We start from the raw sequence: 14,150 nt of genomic DNA, 5'->3' as shown, positions 1-14,150 counted from the left end.
GTTCTCTGTGACCCCCATTCCAACATGTCAGGGTTTCTGTGTGTACCCTCCTTTTCCAGGTCTCCCTGTTTTCTTTCTCACAACGTCAATATTTTAAGCTCAGTGGAGACATGGGCAAAGCTAAAATGAGGGCTACTGTTATGCTAGAATGTGTTCATCTCTGCTATCAACCTTGTATGCTCATGTGGGGAGAGATGTCCACAGGACAGTCTCTATTAAAATATGGTCCATGTTATGAAAAAGTTCTGCAGAACTTGGCATAGGATGTGTCAGGCATGATATGTATAAGATACCCCCTCAACCATGCACGCTCCCTGTGGCAATTAGAGGAAGGGGTGTGGCTTGCATTAGGAAGGTCACAAGATTTTCTCTTAAAGTGATGAAGAAAATGTAACTGTAGGAGAAAGACAGGAGGGATAGCATGTTGTCATGTAGCACCCTGATAACAAATCAGCAATGGACACTGTTACAACTTCAAAAAAAAACAATGAGTACTTGTGGCACCTTAGAGACTAACAAATTTATTTGGGCATAAGCTTTTGTGGGCTAAAACCCACTTCATCGGATGTATGCAGTGGATAATAGCCCACCTTAATTAATTGGTCTCATTACAGTTGTTATGGCAACACCCATTTTTTCATGTTCTCTGTGTATATATGTCTTCCTATTGTATTTTCCACTGCATGCATCCGATGAAATGGGTTTTAGCCCACGAAAGCTTATGCCCAAATAAATGTTAGTCTCTAAGGTGCCAGAAGTACTCCTCAGTTTTTTGGTGATACAGGCTACCACTCTGAAACCTGCTACAACTTCAAACACACTGCAGATCCTTGATACGTTGTCTGTTTCTGACAGAGTCCTAAGGTTTGGCTTTTATATGTGGCAACACTTACATAACTTTTTATGCCAACAAAGTGCCTTGAATTGAAACAGAACACTGTCCTCCTCCACAACCCCACGTTGTACATGGCAGTTTGGGAAAGGCTGAGTGTATGCATGGAGTGGGAATAGTCTGCTCCTGTTAGGAATGGTTCAGCATTTGAAATTAACTTGGTCAATCATCAGTACCACTCCCTGGAAGCAGCATTTCTTGTTCCACAGGACACCCTTCTTTCTTCTGCAGCTTGGGGTGTGTGTGTGTGTGTGGCCTGATGCATGCCATAGAGTATACTAGCTTACAGACTTCAGAAAAGTTTCCTCCTTCCAATTTTCTCTAGTTTCTTTTGTAATTGGGATAACGGAAAAGGGCACCTCACTGCTTCAGTGATGCTGGCTTGACTGCCCTGGATGTGGAAATTCACTGTATAGCAAGAGCAATTGGCTATACAGTCTTTCTCTGCTGTCCTGGTACTATTTTTGCAGCCCTGTTGTGGAGATACCACTTCCAGAGTGAAATGGTTGGTTGCTCTCCATGACTGTTCATTTCTTGCCTTCTCTGCTCAGAATGCCAACAAGGAAGACAATTAAGGCCAATTGCAGTAGTGGTTTTTGATATGGACAAGTATCCATTAGGAAATGGACTAACTCTTTGCAAAGAATCATCTGACCGTCATGGTAGGGTGGTAATTTTGATCCCTTCTTTTTAGGGCCACATGTAAGCCACTGACCCATTGGTGAAGGACTCCATATCCAACTCTGATTAATACTCTCCTGACATTCAGCCTCTGCTTATTTTCCACCTTGGACCCAGAACTCCTGTGCTCCAGGGCTTCTGCCACCTTTATTTTTCTTCCTCAGTGCTAGTAGTATTACAACCAGAGTTCTACAGCTGTGGGTATCAAACTGGCTTCCAGTCAGGCTCCCTGACCAGTGCATCATTGCACATAAAATCACAATATTTGGTTGCATTTAGCCTAGTGTGCCTGTTGACTGGAAACAAGATGAATTCACTGAATTTTTCCACTGAATGCATCCGATGAAGTGAGCTGTAGCTCACGAAAGCTTATGCTCAAATAAATGTGTTAGTCTCTAAGGTGCCACAAGTACTCCTTTTCTTTTTGCAAATACAGACTAACACGGCTGCTACTCTGAAATGTTCATGTATGTTTTCCCATTCTTCTCATACTCTCAAATAGCAGAACTGTTTTGTTCAAATGTAATATTTGCCTTTGGGTGTATACCAGGTCTGGAGAATTTCAGCCCAATGGGTGGAACTTTTGGGAAGTTATGATCACCTGAAAATGGGGTTTATAGTGAAAATGCTCTGGTAACCTTAAATATACCTGGAGCGCTAGCGTGCCCATTATGATGTGCCATGTGCCATAATTATACTCACTAAGAATCATAACTTTGACTGTCTTGACTCTTTTGCATGTAAATTCTTGACTGTGCTGTTGAATGGATGTCATGTCTCACATTTGATTACCTGTGTTTTCTTTCTTAATAAGCAAGAGACGTGCTGGTGTATCTGACTGACATCTGTTGAGTGTGCAGTCTGAGGTTCCAATTGTGTAGCTGGATCTCCATGGGTGAACCCCTGCATCTTCAGAGAGCCCAGTTGGGGCTCCATGCCAATGTAGGGAACTGTGTGCATAGATCCAGTTGCGGGAGTGGGGCCTTGGAGCTCTCATCCTCGGCGTGCATAGTGACTGTGTTCAGATCAAATTTTGTGTGCTCTGAGGCTTTGGATTCCCTGAGCACACTGAGTTCTGTAGTGTGCAGCTTGGGAATCCAGTAGACCTGCTTAGCCTCTTCCCATGGCAGCTTTCATTGAATCAGAGCAGGCCCAGCAGGTCCCTCACTCACCAGTCTGCCAGCTTCAAATCACGTGGCCCTTGTAGAATAGAAAGTTGCAGAACATGTGAAATTTGAATTGAATGTTGATTGGAAATTCAATTAAGTGTGGGGGCAAAAGGGAGAGGGATGACTTTCCAGGGTGCAGGTTGGTTCCAGAGCAGCCCTGAGTAAGAAGGACCCTCTAGGCAAAGTTTAACTTGGCCATCTGAACCAGCTAGCATGCAGTGTTCGAGATATATGGGAAGTGGTGTATATTGCTGACTGAAAGGGGGACAAAGTGGAGAGTCATGTATTATGTAAATGCAGTCCCCGTCTTTCCAATTTACTTAAACAAGTATTTTCACTGTGTTTTAATCCATGGCAAGTTTGAAAATCTAAAAATAAGCCATCTTTGAGTAATGAGCTCTAAAACTTGTCTGAAAAGTGTTTTAAAATAAAAAAATGTTAAGACTATCTCAAGCGACCGCACAGAGTTATGCGAAACTTAATAATAAATCCACCTTTGGGTGGCAAATAAGCCTGTGAATTGGGGGGGATGGGGGAGCCAGGGGAGAAGGTTATTTTTGACTCAAAAATACAGGCTTATGAAAATACCATCTGTCAGAAATAGCACCAAACACACAAGGACTTCATGCTATCAATGCTTGTCTGTCTACACAATTATCAATTGGTTGTAGTAAGGAGAAGGTGAAAGAAGATAAACCAAAGTGTGGACTGTTGGTGGTTCCTGAAAATCTGCCTTGTTACATGGGTCTGGCTCTAATCCTGGCTGCTACATCATATTAATATTTTCCTATGTAAAGAATTGCTGTGCTTGCAGGGGAGATGTAGCCAATGGGAAGAGGAGACCATTATCTTTATTAAGATGTGGTCCATACTGTGAAAAAGTTTGAGAACTTTGGTACAGGTAATCTACTTGCTTGTCTGTCCAATCAGGTGTTAATTTGGAATTAGTCCCCCATTTATGTTGACAGGGCCCCATTCCTCAAAGAAAACTACAGTTTAACCCAGTGATGGCAGTTTTCTGCTGCTTTTGTTTTCCCTTTGATGCTCAGATCATGCTATTCCCAGTTAGAAAGACCGGGGGGGGGGGGGGGGCAGAAGATCTAAGTGAGATCTGTGGGGTCTCATTGACAAAAACATCTTGTTTGTCTTGTTTTTCTGAATGTAATATAGATTAACCTACATGGCTAAAAGGAGGAGTAGAATCTCTTTGTGACCCTCTGTGTGCTAATATATTTTTTTAGCACAAACTGTAGAGGAGTTATTGACCACACCTGTAAAACTGGGATAACACTTAGCAAGGCTGAGGGCTTCTCTACACAGTGGTGTTCACAAATATCTATTATGCTTTAAATTCATAACCTAACTTAATCCAAACTAACCTTCAAGTGTAGGCAAGACCTAAATGCACTGGTGATAGCACCAATTTCTAAGTTCAGGAAAAACTGAATTTATGTATACAGAATTCTACTCATGAAATTAGAATGAAGGACAATGAAATCAGCAGCACAGGTGGTGACTGAGAAATGGCTGCTGAGTCACGCCAGAAAGCTAAGAGGTTACACCCCCAGTTAGAGGGAAATGGAGTGTGCTGTGTGTTGTTCATGTCAGCTGTATCACTGGGTAATGTATTGAATCTTGTGTCAGCTAAAATAGCTGCTGAGAATATTTTGTCTGTATAGCATAACTAAATAAAGCTGTTACAATTCGATGTGTAGCTTGCTCAGGTTTATTCAAGAATAACGTGCAAGTAAAAAGTGATTTGAACTGAATCTGACAGTTTTATTAGGAACGTTTTCCTTGAGCTCATTCCCAAGGCACATAGTGGAGCCCTGTTTCCACTAAAACATTGCGTAGAAGCTTCCAACAGCTTGCCTGTCCACTCCTGTGGAGAGGACCACAGCCCTGATTAGGAACACCTTGCAATAGACTACACTGCTGGATTGTTTTGTAATGCGCAATCAGAGCTGGATACTTATATTAGAAAAGACAGATGTTGAAGTATTGAGCAAGGTCATGTTTTGAAGGAAACTAGTAGAGTGGATCATGTACAAGCCTGCAACCTCTAGATTGGATGCCTCAACATAGCTCCCATTGTTTCCCGTGACTTATTGTGTGACATGCATAAAGAACATCTTGCCTTTTCCCCCACCCTGCAAACTTTTTTTTTTTTGAGCAAAGACCTTTGCATGTTTGATTCTAATGAGGGAGCAATTTTTAGAACCCTCAGAAGGGACTGACTGTCTTTGAGAGGGATATTTAGTATCCATGTTAATTTAATCCTAGGCTTCTCACTGCACCACCAAAAAACACTTACTCTGGGAAGAAGGGACTTGTTTGTTAATAACAAACCTGGAAATTCCAGAAGGATATTTAAATCTCCTACTTCAAGGTTTAAACCAATCTCAAATTATTAGAGACCAGGTTGAGACCTATGTTGGGAAGGGGCAGATTATCCCACATCTGCCTGTTGCAGGGTTCTTACACCTCCCTCTGAAGCAGCTGATACTGGCCACTGTCAGAGACAGGGTACTGGACTAGATGGATCTTGGGTCTGATCAAGTTTGGCAATTCCTGTGTTTTGGTTCAATCCTGAGCTTTTCCTCACTGATTTGAATTTTTTCCACAGTTGCTGATTTCATCAAAGCACTGTGGTCTAATGGGTAGAGCATGGGATTGAGACTCAGGAGACCTGCGTTCTGTTCCTGACTCTATTAATAGCCCGACTGGGTGACATTAGGCAACTCATTTCCCCACTCCGTGCCTCAGTTTCCCCATTTGTAAAATGGGAATGATACTGAGCACCTTTATAAAGTGCTTTGAGATCAACTCATGAAATGCATTATATAAGGGTTAGGTGGTATTTATTATTGTGATCAGTAGAGCTCTTATCAGAGCTCAGACCAGCTGCTCAACATGTAGGCATGTTACTATAACATTGGAATTGTGAAGTGATCCGTCCTGTATTACTATATCTTACGTTATTTTAAACCGGGAAAAAAAAAAACCACAATGCATGTGTTTTCTGTTTCTCACCAGCTACTCTGACCTATGATACTCTCAGGTTTGAGTATGAAGACTTCCCTGAGACCAAAGACCCTGTTTGGATACTGGGGAGAACATACAGTGTGTTCACAGGTACTTCACTCACATGCTAGTACTTACACAGTGCTTTTCAGGGCTTGAGGGCTTTACATACATCTAACCATCCCATGTAGTGTTTTGAACTCTTATGTGATTCCCAGCTTTTTCTAAATAGCATCCTGCAGAAGTGTAGCCCCTGCTTGCTAGTGCAGTTGTGTGTTCCCCTGCATGTTGTCAGGATAGCCTTTCCTGCTGCCCTCAGACACTCCTGCTGCATTTTTGGAGAAAATTGTCTTTTTTTTTTTTTTTGGCTACAGGGGTTGTAGAACACCCTCTCCTTCCGCTTTCCTGCCTGGAGATACAGGGTTGTGATGCTTAAAGCTAGGGAAGACTAACACTGGAAAGGAGAGACTGAAGTAGTAAAGACTGTTTCCCCCAAACATGGCCCTGTTTTTTCTTCCCAGGCCTCTCCTGCCCTGTAGGCCGGATCTTTGACTGGCCTTCGTGCAATAGTCCCCTGCTCCTGTCAAGCCAGGCACTTTCATCAGTGAAAGTTATTAAGGGGTGGGATTTAGGTAGGGTTGATGCCTTTCTCAGGGATGTCACATATGTGTGTTTGTTTGTTTCTGAAAATCCTTCAGAGAAGGAGGAGATCCTGTTGGATGTGACCTCTCGGTTTTGGTTCACATACAGAAAGAACTTTCCTGCCATTGGTAAGTAGCACAGATACAGTTAAGAAAATAATTATACTGTAAAGGAGTCTGGCTTGTCTCTTAGGGCCTGACCCAATGGGAGCATTGCCACTGACCTCACTAGGCTTTGGATCTGTACAGGGTGCCATCTCATGAGAAATAAGCATCTGAAGTGCAGTGGATTGGCAGTAAAGTACTGGAGTGCTTTCAGAAAACACCATTTTAAAGAGAGACCTGAACTGTGAACAACGACCTACTGCAGTGCTAACGTAGCTTCCCAAGGCGTGAGGAGAGCACCTGTCAAAGCCACCGCATTTAGCACCTATCCCTGGCCTCTTATTAACATTTGGTTACATCTTGGGCAGTGATGGATGTGGAGGAAGTGTACTACTTTGCCATAAGAGGGAAGTGGAAGGTCCAGTGGTTAGGGTGCTAGCTTGGGACTCAGGAGAAACAGGTTCAATTCCTTGCTCTTCCACAGACTCCCTATGTGTCCTTGGCCATCTCAGCCTCTCTCTGCCTCAGTTCCCTACCTGTACAATGTTGAGAATAGCACTGCCCTGCCTCACCAGGGTGTTGTGAGGATAATTCCATTAAAGACTGAGGTGCTCATATACTCCATTAACAGGGGCCAGATAAACACCACTCTAGGCAATGCCAAATTGGTGTCCTGAGCCCCTTTTGTTAGGCAACCCTGCAGTGTTGCTTTTAAATGGTAATCCAGACTTCCAGAAAGGGCAGGTAGCTAGCATTAATTTTGTAGGTGATTTTTCTGGATAAAATTATCTTAAATCCTTCCAATAACTGAAGCAATTTACTCTTCTTAATAAGCAGGATGGATTTGATTTAAATCTCTAGTCAGGAAGACTCTATTTAATCATGGATTTCTACATAAAAGTGCATTCTTGTTGTTGTTTGATTATTTAATTTACCAAAGGTAATTGAAGTAGTTCACCTCCCAGTGACTTCATAAATATCTATCTCCAATTCAACAGGTTAATCATGAATATTTGGAGGATTTTCTTGCCATGCTGTATTAGGAGGAGAACATCACCAGACAGACATTTAAATTGTTTTATTTAACTAAAACAACAACATTATGTATTCTGGATTTTTTTCTTCAACAGCAAACATAATATTTTAACAAAACAAGCCTATGAATTTTTGAATTTAGTTAAACATTCAAGTTTTTTAAAATTAGGTTTGTTTTTTGTTAAAATTGTTTTTAACTAAAATAGTTAAATCGACTGTCAGCAAGGTCAACATGAGAAATTTAAAATATTGGCTTCTGCAGCTAACTCAGTTGTCTTCACTTTCATTTTCCTGTTTGTTCATAATCTGGAAAAGAAAATCAAGCTTTCCTGCTTTTTCAGGTCCGAAACGATTTCTCAATTTGGAATGAATTAATCCAAGGGAAGAAAATATTCTTTCTACACCAACAGAAGAAGCTAGTGCTGTTAAAAGTGAGATTATCACTTCAGCAGTCTCTGAATCCAAGTGCTTAAGTGACTTCCATCAGTTCACTGGTGTGACTTTCTTTAAAACATCAACAAACATATTTCTTGAATAGTTCATCCTTAGCTCTGAAGTTTATTATAATTGGCATTATGGAGGGATGATTGCTAGATGTCCATGTCATAGCCATCTCCCCTTCATCAGCAGTTAAGGTTTGACCCTGGTACCGAATATTGAGAATACTTTCAAGAAAACGAGCTGGAGATGGTGCTTGTCCCATTCATTTTTTAATGCTTGTAATTTAATTCTGTCATTGCATATGTCTCTTTAAGATCTCACTCAGTTCCTTCCAAATTTCAACAGCGTCAGCAATAAAACAGCTATTTCCCTGCATTTTGTTCAAGGCTACAGAAATAGGCTTCAGGGTACTCGGCATGTGTTCAACATTTCTGTTAAGCCCAACATTGAGAACTTTGGCTGTGACAGTGCCATCTATTTTTTCCACAAATGGTCATCAGATTAGGCCAGTTCTTGATATAATGCTCAAAACAGTCCACTACTGAGTTCCATCACACATCTTGTGGGAGAGTTAGCTTGGTTCCTCCCACTTTTTTCAGAGCAGCTGCTGCAAAGTGGTTGTTTCGGAAGTATTTTGCAATTTCAACAACATTAGCCTTTATTTCTGGAACACTGAAGTCTTTGGCTAGGAGATGCATCAAATGAGCACTGCAACCGTATGTTGTTAGCTTGGGACTCTCTTCACTCTCTTGTATACATTTGCAACATTGTCTGTGACCAAGCTACATACTAGACATTTGAATTGTTTTTCAGTTTGTTATAGCTTTTACTGCTACTTCCTGTAAGTATTCTGCTGTGTGTGCATTTCCGGATGTATCAATTGTTTCCGTAGGGAAGACATTCCCTTCTTCTTTTGTCACACAAGCACATACAATAGGATCATTGTGGACATTGCTCCACCCATCAAGACTCAGGTTAACAATTTTACCCTCTAGACCTTTTGCACACTGCTCAATTTCTCTTTCGTACACTTTATCCAGCAATTTGCCTGCGACATCTATTCTGTTGGGTGGACTGTATTGGGTTTTAATGGCTGAACCATGTTAATGAAGTGTGGTTTCTCAATCATACGGAAAGGAGAGTTTGTTGCATAAACAAACTGGGCAATTTTTTCATCAATTACCTCTCTTTGTAATCTGTTGGTTCTTATCACAAATTTATCTGTGGTTGTTTCTGGATGATGGAGATCTTTTTCTTTTTGCTACAGGTGATATACTGTGGCTATGTGACATACATGATGTGACTGAAACGCTATCATTGGCTATCCTGAAACTTTAGAAAATGATGGTGATTTTGAAGGTGGATAGTCTTCAGAATCCTGTATGTTGAGGATGGATTCTCCTAAACAAAATAAATCAATGCAGCTATTTAATTATTATTACCGTACTCTGTTAGTATTACTCGTTGCATTAGCTGACACTCAGTACTATTTTAAAGGTGAAATCGTAAAAGGAAGGTTTTCCTATTTCAGCTATTTTTTATCACAACTGCATCTAAAATGATAGTAAAATAGAGTAACAACTATATTTTTGCTCAAACATGAGAATTCAAGACTAGTCCAGAAGGAAGATACGCAGTGCTTAAGAAAGAAGTATGAAATAAAAAAGTTGACCAACCTGAAGATCCTGCATGTTCAGACATGTTGCTTTCATCATCTTCAATGCAGCTTCCTCCTGGGAAGGAACACTTCTCATGAAGTTGTTTCATTCGGGCAACCAGGTCTTGCATTTCTTTGTTGCATTTTGCACACATGCCTGTTTTACCCACAGGTAGAGAACATCATTAAAATATTCCCAAACTGGGTCTCTTTTACAGCCTGCTCCCATTATAGGCTCTCCCTTCTAGTGAGAGAATGGTATGGGAGATCTCAAATCAATGAAGGATACACTCAGAAAGATCTCAAGACTTCTGGAATATGCTGCTCAAACAGTTTCACTTTTGTTTCTACTGCCTGTCCCTCCCTTCTCACATTTATCTCCAGACTTTTTCTCCTTGTCCAGATCTATTCTGCCCCAACAGTCTTCTATTCATTGAAGTTTTTGAAACTTTGCACTTTTAGAGAGAGGTAAGGGATTGACTCTGTGTACACAAATTTGCAGAGGGACAATAGGGTTGAGGTCTGTTATTTCTCACCTCTGTTTATTTATTTACTTATTTAAAACCATTTTTGCTGTTAACAAGCATGTTATCTCTGGAGACACAAATCCACAGTTTGAGAACTGCAAAACTAAGCATCTCTGATGGTATCTTCTAAACTAAGCACTGAATCCCATTGGGTAGATAGAAAGATTAACCTCAATAATCTATACAGAAACCCCTGGAACCACATAAGATTGGGTCCCTAATCCATGAACTATTGGAACTCATTTACAAAACTTTTCTTAAACATTACATGACTATATTGTCTCATACTATAGAATTAGAATTTATAATCCCTATTCCATGATGAGATACGTTATAGCTCAAAGATACCTTAATTAAAACTATCTTTAGATCGGATTTTTTTTGATAAAATGTTTTTTGAGGGAAAAAAACTATTTTATTTTTTTAAAAAAATCATTTATTTTTATCCATCCTGTTAAGTTCTTATCAATCCCTACAAATGCAGTATTGGGTTATTTCCACTTCATAGAGAGTTGAATACTCCAAATTTAACTGGTAGGATAGAATAGTTAATGCTTGATGCACTTGCTCTAACTAAATTTTTCTCCTGGAAATAAGGCAACTATTGATACAATTGATAAACAAAGATGTATGTAGGAGACTCTTTCCCTTGCTGGAAGAAAGGAAGAATTCTTGTGCTTAACACAAAATGAAGTAATACAAAATGTAAAATAAAACATCTGTATGTGATTTCTATTGTACTCAAACTGAAGCAAAGAGCTGAGATAAAAGCTAGAGGTGGAATAAAGAAATTGCACCTTAAAGCATCTACCATGGAATTGTGTATAACATACTAGGAATATGACAGGTTTCAGAGGAACAGCCGTGTTAGTCTGTATTCGCAAAAAGAAAAGGAGTACTTGTAGCACCTTAGAGACTAACCAATTTATTTGAGCATGAGCTTTCGTGAATAGGAATATGTGCAAACAGGGGATGAACTGTAGTGATAGAATGAAAATTCTCCTCTGGATCAATGGCTAGTTTTCATGGGTCCTCTTCCTGAAGATGATTCTGCTATTTTCTTCTTGTGCAATTTTATACATAAAAATTGGATAGAAATCCGAGGACAATTTAATACAGTATAGCTGGTTGCATTGAAGCTAAGGCTACATCTACACTAGAAACTTCAAAGCACTGCTGCGGGAGCGTTTTGAAGTGTGTGTGTGTGTGGTCCTGCGTGAGTGCTGGGAGAGAGCTCTCCCAGTGTTACTGGTAACCCACCTCCTTGAGGGGAATAGCTCTGAGTGCTGGGAGTCTGTCCACACTAGCACTTTAAAGCACTCAAACTTGCTTTTCACCCCCCTGAGCCAGCAAGTTAGAGCGCTGTAAAATGTAAGTGTAGACAAGCCGTTAGACTGATTCCTGGGGGTTAACATTGACTGAGTACATAGGTTAACTCCTTTCACTTCTATGTCTACACTAGGGAAAAGGTTGAGGTTAGATCAGGGTTAGCTAATGTTTTAGCAAGTCTCAATCTGATCTCAACCTCTCTGTGTAAATTAAACACACCCTAGATGAACTTAACTTGTTCCCCTGAACTCAGTGTAGTTGTAGCTGTAGCTGTGTCGGTCTCAAGATATTAGAGACAAAAGGAGTGTGAGGTAATGTTTGTTGTTGGACCAAATTCTGTTGAGCGGGAGAGAGACAAGCTTTCGAGCCACATAGAGCTCTTCTGCAGGTCTGGGAAAGGTACTCCACGTGTTGCAGCTAAATGCAAGGTGGAACAGGTCGTTTAGTGTAAGTAGTTAGCACGTTCTAAGGGACCGTTTTAAAGTAGAGTGGCCCCGTTAACACCTCTGCAGTCACAGGACCAAAAATGGGATTAGTGGGTTACAGATTGTTGTAATAAGCCATAAATCCAGTTTGTTCAGTCCATGATTTTTAGTGTCTAGCAGAGTTATGAATTTAAGATCCCAGGCTCATCTTTTGCAAGTGTTTGTGCAGGTTTCCTTTGATAGGTCAGATATAGAGTGATTGATCACATTGTGAAAAGTGTTCACCCACAGGTGATAGGGTGTTTGTCTTATTTTCCTGTCTGAGTTCATTCGAGAGTGTACGGATTGATTTCACCCACATGGTGGTGGTTGGGGCATTTAGTGTACTGGATGAGGTATACCACATGTTGTGATAGGCGTGTGTAGGATCCATGGGTCTTGAAAGATAATGTTGGGGGGTGGGTGTTGATCTTTTTAGCTGTGGACCTATGTCTGCAGATATTGCATCTGTTCTGGCAGGGGATGGTGCCGCTTTGAGTTGGTATGTTGTGGTCTGTGGGGAGCTTGCTTCTGATGAGCTTGGAGAGTTTGGGGGGTTGTTTGAATGCCAGAATAGGGGTTCAGGAGATTTCTTTCAGGATGGGATCCCCACTGAGTATGGGTTGTAGTAGGATACCCCATATGGGTTCCAGTATGGGGTAGTAGGCGATACTAGGGGGTTTATTTCTGTATTGAAGCAGGTTATCTCCTGGGTATTTAGGTGGCCCATTCCATGATGCAATCTACTTCTCTGGTGGAAAATCCTTGTTTGGTGAAGGCAGTTTTAAGTGTGTTAAGGTGTATATCCCGGACTTTCTCCTCCAAGCATATTCTGTGGTATCTGAGTGTCTGGCTGTAGATAACGGATTTCTTGGTGTATTAAGGGTGGTCATTGGATCTATGAAGGTAGGTGTGGTGATCTGTGGGTTTCTTGTGTGGTTGTCTGTAGGATTCCCTTGCTGAAGCTGGTTGGTATTTAGGAAGTTGATACTAATGTGGGAGTGTTCCAGAAAGAGTTTAATGGACATTTGGTGGTGGTTGAAGCCGTGGTGGGAAATCTATAAGGGAGTTTAAGCCATCTGTCCAGAAGATGAGAAGATCCTTAATTTTTATGTCATCGGTTTCGTGGTACATTTGTCAAGACATTTTTCTTCAAGGTAGCCCGTGAAGGGGTTGGCATATTGGGGAGCCATCCTAGTACCCAGGGCTGCTCCCATGGTTTGGAGAAAGTGTTTGTTTGTTGAATGTAAAATTGATATGGGTGAGGATGGAATGAATGAGTTTGGCGATGTGTTTGGGGTGGATATCTAAGGGTTGTCCATTGTCTTGTAAATATTTGAGGTAGGCAGCTATGCCGTCATTGTGAGGGATGTTGCATAGGGAAATGACATCCATGGTGGTGAGGATGGTGTTCTGAGGGCGGTTGTTAATGTTGTGGAGTAAGTCTGTGTGTCGAGGAAGCTGGTCTTTTGTTGGAGTGGTTTGAGGATGGTTTATGAGTCCCAGTATTCCTTCAGTAAGAGTGTTGTGACCAGATATGATGGATCTGTCTGGATTCCCTTGTTTGTGTATCTTAGAAAGGATGTAGAAGCTCCCTGGGGTGAGTTCCTGGGGATGAAGTTGTAGAGTTTCTCTTGAAGTTGTTTGGGGAAGGATTTGAAGATATCCCTAAGTTCCCGGGTAAATCATGGTGTGGGGTCGTCTTTCAGTTCTTTATAGTAGGTGGTGCTGGAGAGTTGTCAGTTGGCCTCATCAATGACCTCATGGTTGAGGACTACCATGGCACCGCCTTCATCTGCTGGCTTGATCTCTATCTTGTGGTTAGATTTTACGGACTTTATGGGTGTCCTCTTAGTAATGGAGAGATTACGGTGGATGTGATGTTAAGGATTTTTGCAATCAATGTAATGATCACGAGTGCAGTTTCATCCGCTCTGTGGTGCCCACTCAGATCATTTTTTTTCTTATGATTGTTGGTGGGGATGTGGTCATTGTGAGTGGTGTCATTGTTGTGAAAGAATTCTTTGAGGCAGAGACGGTAGAAGAAGAGGACCTGAAGAAGAGTTCTGCGTGGCTCAAAAGTTGTCTCTCCCCAACAGAAGGTGATCAAATTAAAAAAAAAAAAAAAAAATTACCTCACTCACTTTGTGTCTCTGTTCCCGTGAATATCAGATAACTTAAAATT

General features: G+C 41.1%; 2 protein-coding genes across 7 annotated transcripts in view; one reads left to right on the top strand and one right to left on the bottom strand.

Annotated features, from left to right (window-relative positions):
- The window catches only part of ATG4B (autophagy related 4B cysteine peptidase), a 54,382-nt gene that overhangs the window by 920 nt on the left and 39,312 nt on the right, over positions 1-14,150 (top strand). For 5 of the 6 annotated variants that reach the window (XR_007358371.2, XM_075132305.1, XM_048863570.2 and 2 more), the window contains exons 2-3: positions 5,779-5,877; positions 6,465-6,536. The exons of the other annotated variant lie outside the window; for it this stretch is intronic. Coding sequence is in view for 4 of the 5 variants with exons in the window: in XM_075132305.1 (XP_074988406.1) it covers positions 5,779-5,877; positions 6,465-6,536 (171 nt within the window). In the remaining variant the exon portion in view is untranslated. The remainder of the gene's footprint in view (positions 1-5,778; positions 5,878-6,464; positions 6,537-14,150) is intronic. 6 annotated transcript variants of the gene reach the window in all.
- DTYMK (deoxythymidylate kinase) overlaps positions 7,576-14,150 on the bottom strand; it is a 64,389-nt gene continuing 57,814 nt past the window's right edge. The window contains exons 5-6 of the transcript XR_007358374.2: positions 9,665-9,802; positions 7,576-9,389 (exon numbers count right to left, since the gene is read on the bottom strand). The gene's annotated coding sequence lies outside the window, so the exon portion shown is untranslated. The remainder of the gene's footprint in view (positions 9,390-9,664; positions 9,803-14,150) is intronic.

Source organism: Caretta caretta, chromosome 9 (assembly GCF_965140235.1).
Source record: "Caretta caretta isolate rCarCar2 chromosome 9, rCarCar1.hap1, whole genome shotgun sequence".
Taxonomy (NCBI): Eukaryota; Metazoa; Chordata; order Testudines; family Cheloniidae; genus Caretta; species Caretta caretta.
The sequence above is the reverse complement of the archived record's forward strand: the minus strand, read 5'-3'. Positions and strand labels throughout refer to the sequence as shown.